At 42.1% G+C, this 15,004-nt stretch overlaps 1 protein-coding gene across 1 annotated transcript; it reads left to right on the top strand.

Annotated features, from left to right (window-relative positions):
* Positions 1-110: 110 nt before the first annotated feature.
* On the top strand, positions 111-6,473 carry lss (lanosterol synthase (2,3-oxidosqualene-lanosterol cyclase)). Its single transcript, XM_076263700.1, has 22 exons — positions 111-240; positions 532-700; positions 945-1,083; positions 1,329-1,437; positions 1,659-1,780; positions 1,868-1,964; positions 2,073-2,208; positions 2,294-2,402; positions 2,500-2,618; positions 2,880-2,977; positions 3,138-3,165; positions 3,288-3,344; positions 3,562-3,633; positions 3,848-3,898; positions 4,080-4,229; positions 4,482-4,578; positions 4,697-4,802; positions 4,889-4,954; positions 5,058-5,138; positions 5,504-5,674; positions 5,818-5,896; positions 6,103-6,473. Exons 1-22 carry the CDS (start codon positions 224-226, stop codon positions 6,238-6,240), a joined length of 2,211 nt encoding a protein of 736 aa, XP_076119815.1. The 5' UTR covers positions 111-223; the 3' UTR covers positions 6,241-6,473.
* The last annotated feature ends 8,531 nt before the right edge of the window (positions 6,474-15,004 follow it).

Below are 15,004 nucleotides of genomic sequence, written 5' to 3'. Positions count from 1 at the left end.
TCATGTCTCTCCATGCCGAAACCTGTCGGGAAGGCATCGTGCTGCGCAATGGTAGTCGTAGTCCATAAACGGGATCTGTGTCTGTCAACTATCAAGATATCTTAACAATTGGACTACATTCACCTGTAGCAACATGATCTGGGGCGTAACTCGTCGATCAGCTGAAATTTGAGCCACCTCAAACTCACTGTAAGATGCGGGTCTCTCAAATGCTTACAGCTGAATGATGACAGAAGGAACGTAAGTATTTCAACTTTTTGAATGGGGGGTGTGCCTACATAACCTATGCTCGAGTAGCCTAGTCCTACTTCATCTGTTTTTTTTTTTTCATATTAGTCGTATCACCATGTTTAAACTGAAAAACATGCACTGTCAATACCTGAAAGTATGTCGGCTACCTGTTGAAATAATTATCCTATTCCCTCCTAATTCACCGGGTCAAATGTCAACAATACAATGTGCGTAGTATTCCTCCATTGTTTTCCATGTAACGTTGATTTTGGATTTAGCACTTTTATCTGCCTAAATCAGGTGTCTCCGAAGACGAGGGGGGCCCTACAAGACAGATCCTGCCACAGATCTCACCCGTTGGCGACTCAGTAATGTGGAGGGCAGGCAATGCTGGAAGTACGTGGAAGATGGGGTGTCCGCGGAGCGGGACATGAGCTTTCTGGAGGCGCACTCTCTCGGACTAGACACGGTAGATGCGGACGCAGAATTTTGTTGACATTGGCTATGATCCCATTTTCAAACTAAAATGATCTAAATAAATCACCACGTCAGAAGTCTTTTCAACTATACTCTATGCAGAAGTTGTGTAGTAGGCCTAGTGTGTAAAAGGCTTCTTTGTAAGGAAATATAGCAACAAACAAAATTCTCCATGACCATGTGTCTATTTTTCTCGGTATAACTTAACCTTTGCACATCACGACCTTTCCCCCAAGGCCAAGTTCATCGGAGACTCCCCAGCAGCCCAAACTGCTGTGGAGGCAGCTGTGAAAGGCATGGAGTTCTACAGCCACCTGCAGGCAGAGGATGGTCATTGGGCTGGGGACTATGGTGGACCTCTCTTCCTTCTGCCTGGTGAATATCAACTCTTCACACCTTGCTGTATCATCTTGCATGTATTCACCATCAAGGGATTTTGAGTTTTGCGTTGCATTGGATATTGCATTTGGAATGCCATTTTGAGCTCCCTAGCCTCAGCCTGTTACAAACTTGCTTATGTGCTGTTTTTGAATATGTGCATTATCATTATTAAAACAGCAAAAAACATTCTTCAGTTACACTTCATATTAAACTTGCATGCATGTTGCTGTTGTTACTAGGCCTGCTGATCACGTGTCATGTGGCCAACATCCCCCTCCCTGATGCCTGGAAGAAGGAGATGGTGCGCTACCTGCGCTCAGTGCAGCTTCCTGATGGAGGCTGGGGCCTGTGAGTAGCACCTGAACATCTGGCTAGTTGGATGATAACATCTGGCATGGCAACATCAGTCCAGTTACATGGCAACATCAGGCCATCACATTGTCACTGAAACAGCCATGCTGTATTACTGTGTAGATTAGTCTATCGTTGCATAATGTTTACAAAGTATACTGTGATATGTAACGCTGGACTAGACAGCACATGGACAAGAACTGTACATTCTCTGATAGGCATATTGAAGACAAGTCAACTGTGTTTGGGACGGCGCTAAGTTACATTTCTTTGAGGATTCTTGGGGTTGATCCTGATGACCCAGATATGGTTCGAGCTAGAAGCAACCTGCACGGCAAAGGTAGGAGCTCATTACATTAATACAAGCCTTACTGATGTAGCTTATCAAAAACTCTAAACGGCTCTCTGTATATGCTCTGCTGTTAAGGTGGTGCTGTGGGCATCCCTTCATGGGGTAAATTCTGGTTGGCCATCCTGAATGTATACAGCTGGGAAGGCATGAACACCCTTCTGCCAGAGATGTGGTAAGCCTTTCCACTGATTAAAATAATCTCCACCACACTCATTGGTGTGACTGTTCAAATGTTCTCACTGAGTTTCACAGAGCGTCTCTACACGTTCTGTTCCTTCAGGCTGTTCCCCACGTGGATGCCAGCACACCCCTCCACCTTATGGTGTCACTGTCGACAAGTGTACCTGCCCATGAGCTACTGCTACGCTGTCAGACTTGCTGCAGAGGAGGATCCCTTAATTCTCAGCCTACGACAGGTGTACTGATTCTTCTTCACCAATAGGAGGCAGCACAGAACAAACTACTTGTCCCTCACAACTCACCTCTCTGTGTCTCTCGCAGGAGCTGTACATTCAGGACTACTCCACAATTGACTGGCCAGCCCAGAGGAACAACGTTGCACCCTGTGATATGTATACTCCTCACAGCACCCTACTCACTATAGCATACTGTTAGTATTTATTCTGAACTTATACAGTACTTTTTTCAATCAGCCTTGAGTCTTTTAATCCCAGTATCTAAATGCACTTAAAATGCTATGTTTACAGTGGTAATGAATGTGTATGAGGCCCATCACAGCTCATTTCTGAGAGCGAAGGCAGTGAAGGAACTCTATGACCACATTCAGGCGGATGATCGCTTCACCAAGTGCATCAGCATTGGCCCGGTGAGGGAACCCCTCCTACACACACAGGGCTGAGTGCATGAGTCTGAGTCAAAAGAAATTCCACTGCAGATTAGCAATAGACACATGAAACTCTTTTAACTTCCTTATCCAGGGCATGACCCTAGAATCACTTTAAGCTTATTTTTGGGTTGTGTTTTCAGTGGTTCCTTTTGAATGATGTGCAATAAAAACATTCTTGATTCTTGTGGTAACATTCATTTTCTTGTCCTGAAATGCCAAGTAAACCTTCTTTTTATCTAGATCTCTAAAACTATCAACATGTTGGTACGGTGGTATGTGGAAGGACCAACCTCACCTGCCTTTCAGGAACACGTGTCCAGGATAGCAGACTATCTCTGGTCAGTCATATTCATATCCATGTCTGTTTCTTAAAATCATATAAAACTTTTGAAAACAAATGCATTTTTTTTTAAAGCGTCAGCTAAATGCCTAAATGCAAATGTGTAAAATCATGACTATGAAAGTTCAATTCCTTTTTGTGTATTTTTCCCCCTGTAGGATTGGTCTTGATGGAATGAAGATGCAGGTGAGCTAAAAGAATCCAAATGATGCACGGATTTAGAAGCAAATACTTCTATAATTTTGTCAAGGTTTTGATCTATTGTCATCATATGTCATCAACTCACTCTGACATTACTGATGTCTTAGGGGACCAATGGCTCCCAGTTGTGGGACACTGCCTTTGCTGTTCAAGCGTATCTGGAGGTAATAACGTCATAATGCTAGTTAACTTAGCTAATAGTTCATTAATAATAGAAATATTTTAATAGAGGGCTTGAAGTATTACTTCACTGGCACTGGGTATATCTTGATTAAATACTTGTATTGAAACAGCTTTTGCAGATTCAACTAGCGTGACTGTATGTTTTAGCCCCACCCTGACATTCTTGGCCCCTGTTCTCTTATTCATTGCTTCCCACAGGCTGGAGCGCAGGATAGCCCTGCGTTTGTTGAAACCCTGAGACATGCCCATGACTTTCTCAATGTCACACAGGTGTGTAGAGGACATGTTCAGTATGCTGAGAAGGTCAAACCCTGTGTCACCCAAGCATACCTGACACCATGATGGTGGAACATTCCTCCACATCTTCATTTCACTTCTTGAACAATAAAGTTGTTATTGTTATGATGTGAACATGTTGCTATGTTGCTTTCATGAGAAAAGAGGGTGGCGTACTACAATCTATGTCTACATCTTGTTTTCTAAGATAAAAGAAAATCCTCCTGATTATGAGAAGTACTATCGTCAAATGAACAAGGTACACCTTTCGAAATTATGTAAAAATTTCAAGGAATGTTTAAATGGAGAATCGTTTGTTGAGAGAAAGATGCCAGAGAAGATGTCAAAACAGAAATGTCTCTTTCTCTGTCTACCTGTCTGTCTATCCCTCTCTCTCTCTCTGTGGGTGTGTGTATGTGTGTGCATGTGCGATGGTGCAGGGTGGTTTCCCCTTTAGCAACAGAGATTGCGGCTGGATCGTGGCTGACTGCACTGCTGAGGGCCTGAAGTCTGTGATGCTGCTGCAGGAGCAGTGCCCCTTCATCACCAACACAGTCCCACAGGAGAGACTCTTTGACGCTGTCAATGTGGTGAGATATGCAGAAGAGGAGACATCTCTGTCCATTGCCTGTTAATGCTGAGCTGTCTTTATCTCCCCTGAGGCTTCTCAGGGAACTGTAGCCTGGATTCCATTTGTTTTACAATAATGCACCCGAGTTGTTATCACTATGAAGTCTTTGCTCACTGCAGAAATATGTCTTACATCCTTCAGATTAGTTTTTCATGAGAGTTAATGAATGTCTTCTACGGCTTCTGAGTTTGTGGTGATATGTGTGTTGCAGCTCTTAAACATGAGGAACTCCGATGGGGGGTTTGCCACCTATGAGACTAAACGTGGAGGGAGGCTGCTGGAGCTGCTGAACCCCTCTGAGGTGTTTGGTAAGACATTTCAGAGGATGAAGGATACACATTGTTTGTTGTCCTTTCTCCTCTTGGATTAACTACATTTCTGTACTACAGTGCCCTTGTGTCAGTAAATATTCTGTTCATCTTGCAGGTGATATTATGATTGACTACACATATGTGGAGTGCACCTCAGCGGTGATGCAGGCTCTGAGGCACTTCCAGCATGCCTACCCACAGCACAGATCAGATGAGATCAGGTGAAACATTTAGAAGCCTAAACAAACTCTAATCAGCATTTAGCCTGTAGAAGCTCTGACTGTCTGCTTGTGACTTTCCAACTCAGGTCCACCCTGGAGGAAGGACTGGAGTATTGTAGGAGAGTGCAGAGACCTGATGGATCATGGGAAGGGTATGAATAACATCCAGCACCTCATGTGCGATATGTCAAAACTGGTCATGGAAATGATCATGTCATGCTCAGGTCGTGTTCCTCTTTCCTTCTGTCTTCCCAGGTCATGGGGGGTCTGTTTCACTTATGGCATTTGGTTTGGTCTGGAGGCGTTTGCATGCATGGGTCATACCCTCCAGGAGAAGTAGGTTGATATGTCCACAGATGCAAGTTTCAATTCCACAACCAGCATTTCGGTTCCTATATGTGTTGCCTAATGTGTACTAATGTGTCTACTACTATATAAAAGTATATAAATAAATAGTGTAAAAAATGTGAATGGGTATTGAAGAAGACATTAGTCTCACATCCATATTCCTCACACGTGCTAATGTAAGCCATAAGAACATGATAGCTCACTGATCAGAACAGTAGGCGCTGCCTACTAGTAGTAGAATGTGCGCTGCTGGTGCTGTTGTTGCTGGTGGTGCTGCTGGTGGTGTGCTGGTGGTGGGGAGGATTCACCAGCAGGCCTCTCTGGTCATGGTCCACTTCTCTCCCCTGCCACAGGCCGGCGTGTGCGGAGGTGCAGCGAGCCTGCGACTTCCTGCTGGCCAAGCAGATGGAGGACGGGGGCTGGGGTGAGGACTTTGAGTCATGCGAGCAACGGCGCTATGTCCAGAGCGAGAACTCCCAGATCCACAACACCTGCTGGGCCCTGCTAGGGCTGATGGCTGCCAGGTAACACCAAACACCGTGTGTCTGTGACAGCTGACAGCTTGTTAGGCGATGAGGGATTTTTGGAGGAATGCAGTTCTGGAGTGGTGCCAATTCTTTTTTGAACCTATTGCTCTTCTAACGTGTCTGCCATCATGTGTCCTCAGTTACCCTGACGTCAGAGCCATTGAGAGAGGAGTAAAGGTCCTCGTCGACAGGCAGATGCCCAATGGAGACTGGCCACAGGTTGGCTTCCGTTTTCAAGAGCTTTTTTCCATGGTGGTCACAATGGTTGTGTTTTGTAGAAATATTATTTGTTTCTCTAATCTTTGGAACTGTATTGTTATATAATAGACTTCTGCATTTGTTACGTCCCGAATCTTTGTGATGTGACAAGGCCCTCTACTACACTACCTATAATGATGACCCCCTTCCTCCCATGTCCACTGCAGGAGAACATTTCTGGGGTGTTTAACAAAAGCTGTGCCATAAGCTACACCTCCTACAGAAACGTATTCCCGGTGTGGACCCTGGGACGCTTCTCACGCCTTTACCCCTCCAGTCCCCTCGCGGGGAAAGTCAAGCTGTGAGGGGTGGGCAGTGACCAACCCAGCAGGAACACACAGGGAGACCCGTGGTGACGTGCTGCTCCTCATCAAAACAAACCTTTTGCTGCTACAGAAGGAATAATGTACCATTAACACAATAGAAATGTCGTAGATACAGACAGAGATGAACATTTCTTACTCTTCAAATCCAGACATTATGCATCTGGACACATATTTTGTCTTTTCAAAAAGGTGATTAAATATAATTTTGTACATTTAGATTTATCTGGTCTTTATTTTGTCCTTGAGCCCATTCCACTTTTGTCACACACCGAATAACAAAACGCTCCTTTGCTAAACACTAGACTAAACACAACATTGCTGATAACTGATAACCAACAAGTCAGTAGATTTATGGGCCACTAACATTGTACTATTGTTACAGTCATGTTCACATCAATTTGATTATTCTTTTTAGTAGATACATTGTGTGTAGCAATCACCTCTAATATTAGACATTCCATATCAAGTGGTACCGTGCTTTAAAAAGAGCTTTAAGATGACACCAATTAAGTGCCAACACAACCAGTTTTGTTGTGACAGTTACTGTACATATGGGAAAACTTTGGATACACTCAAATGTTTGGCAGCCTCCGCCATTGGTGTATGAGTGTGTGTGTGTGTGAATGGGTGAATGTGAGGCATGACATTGTAAAGCGCTTTGGGTGGTAGAAAGGGAATAATACATGAGTTTATTGAAGGTATGGTATTGCTAGTGCTAAGTATTTTCCCTAAAATTATGAATCTATTTGTTGATCCTGAGCGTTTATTTATTTATAAGACTCACTACCCTAAAGTAGTCTATGCTTCATGCCTGCCTATGATGTGCTGATATGGACAGTTTTACACTTTACTTAAAGTAAGCAGAGACTTCCTATGTCACATTGAAATGATAATAACATATTATTCCATCTTGTGAAATCACTAAGCAGTTGTTAAATTGCATCAGTGCAATTTGCAACAGGGATGTAGTCATGAGCTGGTAGGATCGGTGCATTGTGCAAAATGATCTGAGATGTTTGGCCCATAATGATATAATCTGATATAATTAGCCTACTTATAATACATTAAAGCTACAGGTCATAATGCATGTAACAATTAATGGTATCATATTATATCGTGCTATGAATGTACAGTAAAGTTGACTTAAAAACAGTGATTTATTGTAGTCTCGCAATGAAAACAATGAGGAAAAATCCACCCTTGAAAGGAAGCAAATTTATTCTGAGAAAAAGGAAAATCTCATAAAGAAATATATAGCCATATTTTTAATGAAAACACGTTGCTCAAAATTATTGGCACCCCTAGACAAATCTATACAAAAACAGAAGCGTCTACTTTCAACTTATTTAAGAGTGTCTGTGAACTTTCAGAAGTAGTTCATGACTTTCTTTTTCACTAAGGTATGAAAATAAAGTGACACAGAAGCTAACATAAATCAGGGAATGTATAAAAACTAGGTACTTTGTTAAAAATGTCTTTGTTAAAAATATCTTTACAGTTAAAACAATGATTAAAAGGTTCTAATCAACTGGAAATGTGACAAACATACTTGGACAAAGACCAATGGTTATCTTGCCCCCATGTACAGTATGGAGGATGGTAAGACAAACAATTTAATAAGAACCACTGTTGGAGAGTTACAGAAAAAGGCATCATCTTGGGGTCACCAAAGTGGTGACTTTGTCTGGAAGTGTATTAGTCTATTGTGAGAATAAATGAAAATTGCGCTCTTTGTCTAACTTTAGGTGTGTTTGGCGTACATAGAAGAATGACTATACTGAAAAGAACCCCATGCCTAATGAGAATTATGGTAGAGGGGCTGTGCTATTGGATGGCTGTTTTTATTCCTAAAGGCCTTGGGAACCTAATTAAATAATTAAACCTGAATATTTTCAAAGGAAATCTGTCAATCTCTGCCAAGACACTAAAACTTGGTCATGATTGGATCATTCATCAGGTCAATGAAGCAAAACAAATGTCCAGATCAAAACAAATATGGTTTACGGAACACAAAATCAAACTTCGGCCATTACCATCTCAGTCCCCTGATCTAAACTCCATAGAAAAACAGTGGGGTGAGTCAAAGAGGAGAATGCGAGTGTGGACCTATAATCTGGATGATCTGGGGAGATTTTGTAAAGACGAATGGTCTTAAATCCCTTGCTTTGTATTCTCCAACTTCATGGGGTGAGAATATTACAATTAGTGGCACAGGGAGGCTTAAGAAGGTATTACAAGCAGGGGTGTCAAAAATTGTGAGCAACGTGTTTTTGTTAAAAATATGTATTTCTTTATGAGATTTTCCTTTTTCTCAAAATAAATGTGCTTCCCTTCAAGGTTGGATTTTTCCTCATTTTGTTCATTGTGAGATTACAATAAATCACCAACTTTTTTTACACCGGTATTTTTTATACTGGCCAGGAAACCACCAACAATGGAGTTTTGATAGTTTTCAATACAGAGCTCTGCTTTGTAAACATTCATTATGACCGCCGCTAGCGAAGCTAGCGAAGCGGTCATATAGGGATTGTCAACGTTTTTTTTTTTTTTTTTTTTTTTTTTTCGTCATCTACTTCCTGAAATTTTGGTCAACGATACCCGGGGCACCGAAACACCGGGGCACATGAAATTTGGTGGGTATGTAGCCCCACTAGACTTTTACGGAAAAATTTCGTTTGGTCCCCGGGGGCCACTCCCCCTCCGCGCTGGGCCCCCCGAAACCCAAAAAATGCAGTTTTTCCTAAATAACTACCTGAACCGTGGCACCGAGGATGACGAAATGTTTATGGTATGTTGGACTCAAGGACCCACATCAACCTAGCCCATAATCACTCATTTGTGATTTGCACCCCCCCGGTAAAAAATGAAAATGCAATATCATTCTGCTTTAATCGCCCCTCTCTTCAGTAAAGACGTTCAGAACTGCACCAAATTTTATGTGTATGATTAACCTGACATTCTCTGGGGGTATGCCAAGTTTCGTAGAATTTCATCCATGGGGGGGGGGGTCTAAAAAATTAAGTTATGTGTATATTTAGTGACTGTACACTCATTGGCCTGTAGATGGTGGTGCACACATATACACACGCACACACACACACAGGCACGTATACCATCAGTATCGGCAATTAGAACGGCCGATACATAATTACAAATTCAGTAGGATTTAAGGAAAACCAAATATTCATCATAATAATAATTTGGCTGCATTTCCAGTATTGGCGTCACGTAGTCGTTTGTCCACTAGATGGCGCATCGTTGCAGTGAGACGTAATTTTGTTGGAAGTTAAGTGGGTTGGAAAGACACTACGCTTCCTACAAGGACAAGACTGTAGGCTACAGTAGTTTACCGCAGAGAACGTCTAAGGGTAGGATGATTTCTGCATGACATGTAATTCCCACTTCCTCTTGAAGCCGAAATAAATCTGAGAATGTTTATCGGACCTGCTTGTTTTTTACTGCAGGTAGGCTACGTTAATCCTATCAATAGCATCAATAGCAGAACGTAGGTAAAATAATGTTACCGTTAGCATGGTTGAGTGATGGAGGCCAATTTGATTATTGATGTATTTGTAGAAAACCATAAATGCGTTTATAGGCTACCAAGCAAATCGATAACAGCACTAATTGTATCTTTGAACTGTCATCTCATTTGCTTATGACCATAACCTAGGCTACTAACAGGAGCTAAGTGAGTTAGCCACAACACGTTCGCTACCTGATGGTTTTTTAATGGAAAATATATAGGCTACCTGAAAGATAACCTGTCTATGATGCATCCTAAACACCGCTGGGACATTTCTGCTCAAGGTCTCAAAAAGCATCTGAGTCAACGTTCATTCCCAAACACCCAATCCATTTTCAAAGGTGATTCAAGTAAGGAAGAGCATGGCTCAAAGTAAAGTAACTGAAACTACATAAATTCGTCAAAGTGAATAATTTGTGTCAACTCGCTGCAATGTAGATTTATTAACGCACCCGTGATGATCTACATCTCCATTTAAACCAGATGTTTTAGAGCGCACGTTGAGATGTATTCAGGGCAGGGCTGTACCTACACATATTTGTTGCACGTGCTACAAAAATCATTCTTTGCGATGGATGATTTAGTACCAACGTTACACCGGTCAGATACAGTTTTGCCTATGGCTATTCCGTGAGACTGAGGCGCTTTTTGTTTGTTCGAAGTGCGTGTTTAGGGTGTGAGAGGGGAGTCGATGTGATTCCAGCTTGGTAGTTAGTCTATGCGATTAAAAAACACGTGTGTGTGAAGTATCCAAACAATGATAACGCTTTCATTATGGCTGCTTTAGCCACAGACCTTGAGCTAACTGTACAGTGGGTTGGGTTCCATTTAGAAGTGTCCACTTCATTCGCCCTTTCCGTGATTCGCCAAGAGGTGGCAGCTTGATACTGTAAGGTGTAAGCCATTGGTTCCAAAGGAGATTTTATTTGGGTCGCTAGCATAGCCTAGTGACAAGTGTTGTATAATAGGCCTAGCATAGGGCCTACCTTATATAGCTTATAGTTTGTTAACAGTCACGGTTTTGTCATAACTCCCTCTATGCATTTTTGCATTTAGCTCTGAAACCGGGGGGCGAACACGTCGCAGGGGGGGCGCCAGTGCGTGGATATCTCAATCGCAAAATTAAACAATATTTCTATCGGGCGCATACCATGGACTAGGCTGGGTGAAAGTCAAAAGATTGAGCTTAACCATGGACCTCATAGTTGCAAAATGCAAGGGAACATGAATCAGCATATTATTTGCACAAACAATAACGGACAGCTCTTCAACTTTGCAATAAAATGTGTATTACAGTCTCGCAACGCATTTCATGAAGGCCCTTTTGGACATGTCAGTTATTTGCACCACTGGGTAAAACGGCATTTTGTTTTAGACTACTGGTATTTAATTTGTGCATTGACAATAAAGCTGAATATCATTTGAACTAGATGACTACATTTATGCATATGTAGAAGAAGAAACATTCACAAAAATCCATGACATGACCTCTCTTCTTGATAGCTGTTGAAAACTGCATGGAACTGACAGGGATTGTTTTGTTTAATAATAATAAATAAATAAATACATTATGCTGCTACCTTCTGCTTTTCCCAAATACAATGTAGCCTACAGGTGTACCTTTCATCAGTCCAGTTGCAATGGATGGACTGTGATGAACTGCCCTACTTGTGATTGTTTAGAGATTTTAAAGGTTTTATAACAATGCTACAAATTTTTTGGCCCAGAAACAAATCTATTCACCTTTGCAGCGCCAGTAGGCTACTTTGTGTGTGGAATGTGTGCAAACACACATTCCAAACAAGCATACACAAAAGTTTCAAGAGTGGGGGATGGAGTAGAAGATGGAGACAAATTCATTAATATGATTTATTTTCGCGGAATGGACAGGACTGAGCGGCGGTCATATTTTGTACCGCTATGCGGTACATCTAGTTATTGTACAATCCACTCTTTGTTAACCCAACACCAACCGGTTGAGCTTTCCCCTGTTTGGTCATTTGAAGCAAATCAATCAAACGCCTCCACCCTTGCGCCACAGTAGTTACGGTTATGAGGGGCGAGTGGAACGTGAGGAGTGGTTGGAGATGGAATGTTGGTCTTGGCTGAGGATGGAGGTGTAGAAGGTGGGGAGGCGATGATGGATAAGCAGCAGAGCGTGAAAACACTGCAGACAGTCGTCCCTAGCAGAGGCGATCATAAGAGATGTTGAGCAAGTGTTTTTCGTGATTTTCCACTTCCTCATACTCATAATCATACACCTATTTTCCCTTTCAGTAAAGTGTCAGCAAGAGACATATTGATCACACATCCCACAGCTCTCTAAGCCTAAATAAAGCCCTTAAATAATCAGGCGATCTGCAGATGATATAAATCAAACACTTGACAAGTGTGTCACCGGATTGCACAATCATCTGTGCTGAAGGTGACTTTTGTTGGTTTATTTCTCAATCTAATCTCCCAGGCAATGCATTTGTGATTTGAATACCAAGTTATGAGTCATTCAGCAAGAGGTCATGAGTTCCCTTCATGTTAAGAAGAGATACTAACCACATGTGAAACACTCAGTACAGTAAAGTTAATGCATGGTACAATGACAGGTAATTTGCAAGATGTGCTTGGATGGCATGTTCCACTGTATCAATTTGAAACTTAGACGTTAACAAGACAGAGCAAAAATGAACAAACTGGCCTCTTCCATTATATAACACTGTATACAAAATATCTACTGAAGATATCATTGAAAACTTTCCAGAAAGACCTCCTCCTAACACACTCAGGACCAAAAGGGTGGGCGTGGTGTGGTGCTTATAACTGCCATTGCCTCCCACAGGACACTCACACTCATACTCTGCATCTTGTAAGTATCCACCTTTTACAGGCTTTGCACATTTTAGCAGAGTTTTAGTCTTTTGACATAATACCTTGATAAGCAAATGATTGTGCAGCAATTACATTATTTGCATTTTTCGGAAACTTAGTTAAATATTTATTTCTTCTAGGGAATACGTTTTAAGTAAATCTTGTGAAATTCTTGGGATATTTTCAGGTATTATTGAATGTGTGACTGGGCAGTGGTGTTAAAAGATTAAAGCCAGTAGAACAAAGTGCTTGTTTCACATGACTCTCTGCCTCTGCGTGGGAGACGTGCCTCTGCAGTGGTCCACCACGTCCTCAGTTTGCATTGTACTGTACACTCTCAGATTAGCTCCACCTGCCAGACGTGTCCAACCGGTTTGATGTTATCACTGACCGGTTAGATGTTATCACTGACCGGTTTGATGTTATCACTGACTGGTGTTTGGCTTTAGTATATTAATTCTGCATGTTATATCTTTGCAGATCTGCAAGTATGTTTGGCCAGGGTCATAACCCTAGTGGTTGTGGTCCTCCTCAATATGTAGGAGGTTGTCAAGGAGGCCATGGGGGTCAACAATGTCCTGGCTCTGGGGCTTGCCAGGGGCACGGAGGGCATGGGCATGGGGGACATGGGCATGGAGGACACGGACACGGCCATGGAGGACACGGACACGGCCATGGCAACGAATGTGATCATGGGCACAAACACGGACACGGACACGGACACAAACACGGACACGGACACGGTCATGGACACGGTCATGGACACGGACACAAACACGGTCATGGTCACGGTCACGGGGTATGCCCTTTTTCTGAACATAAATGGATTTATAAATGTATCTGAATGTGAATGGATATATCCAAAATGTGTTAGACTATGAAACTTGGTCTTAATTATTGGATGCATAGACCCTCAGCTGATGAACAGGTACAGGTTTGTCCATGTTATTCTGTCCGAGGTCCAGAACCACACTATGATTTCTTTCTCTGCAGTCCGGCAGCTCCAGCTCCAGTGACTCAGATTGTGAAGGTGGAGAACGTAGACGCAGACGTAGACGTTGCAAGGGGTGCAAGCATGGCAAGAAGAAGTATGGCAAGAAAAGGCATGGAAAAGGAAAGGTAAGATATTTAAGTTCAATTAAGTTACTACATTTAATGCATTATGAGCGTAGTGTACACACATACATACACACACACAAACACTAGGAGCAGTGCGCTCCCCAGGAGCACACACACAGAGCACACATACACACCCAGAGCAGTGGGCAGCCCTTGATATGGTGTCCTTTCCCAAAACACTTGCTCAGAATCCTTAGGGCTCAGAATCCCTATAATCCCTATTATTGTAAAGTATTAAAAGAAGGCATATCACCCATATAACACTGGATCCATTTCCAGCAATCTAGCTGGAAAGTTTATTGAAATTAGACTCATTCTAATCATTCGTAATTCTTTGATTTTGAACGCATTTCAAATTGTCTAAATTCAGATCCTAACTCCAGTAGCTCCCATTACTACATGAATCAGTCCTCTGATGCTGAATGCTGATGTGATTTTCCACTGTCTTCCCTCGTAGCACTCTGGCGGCAGCTCCTGCAGTGATGGCAGCTCTGATTCGGACTAGAGCGCCACCATGAGGGCTGCCTCAACAACAACCCGCTCCAGCTGCAGCTCTTCCTCAGCACATTCAGCTTTCATGGTTACATGTTACAAAAAAAAGTGTCTGCATTATGCTCAACTTGTGTCTGGAATTAATCAGTCAATTTAGCTTTTGCAGCTTTTTAGGTTATTTTTTCTGTCTGATGGTGATCATTAAAAATACATCCAATAAAGTTTTTATATCTGATATTTCTGATATTATGTGGCAGTTTTTGACAGCAGGTTCTTGTTTATGTAATATAACATAACATAATACTATACTATACTACAACACAACACAACACAACACAACACAACACAACACAACACAACACAACAGGATAGGAGACTTCCTTCTATAAAAAACATAAATTCCCCAGGAGTGAATAATCAACACCTAAGTAAAGTTAACTTGCGCACAATGCTGTCAAACAATTCTACACTTCTCAGCTTTGACTAGAATGAACTTAGGCTACATGTCAAAACATACACACACACACACACACACACACATCCAGGATAATAGAATAGAATAGAATAGAATAGAATAGAATGGGTTATTTACATCTTTGTTATATCATTAACACACGTAGGGTGGCAGTGTTGCGGTATGAATCGTGCAACTTTATTTTGGTTTCTTTGTCGATGGTGCCTGCGTCCGTATACGCCCCCATGACGAACATGAACGCAACCAATCAGTAGTTTGATACTGCCAGA

The sequence above is a fragment of the Alosa pseudoharengus genome, unplaced genomic scaffold (genome assembly GCF_046254945.1).
Source record: "Alosa pseudoharengus isolate Yale_2024_CS ecotype anadromous, Long Island Sound unplaced genomic scaffold, YU_APseudo_1.1 YU_APseudo_1.1_scf_3, whole genome shotgun sequence".
Taxonomy (NCBI): domain Eukaryota; kingdom Metazoa; phylum Chordata; class Actinopteri; order Clupeiformes; family Clupeidae; genus Alosa; species Alosa pseudoharengus.
This window is presented reverse-complemented; position numbering and strand designations above follow the sequence as displayed.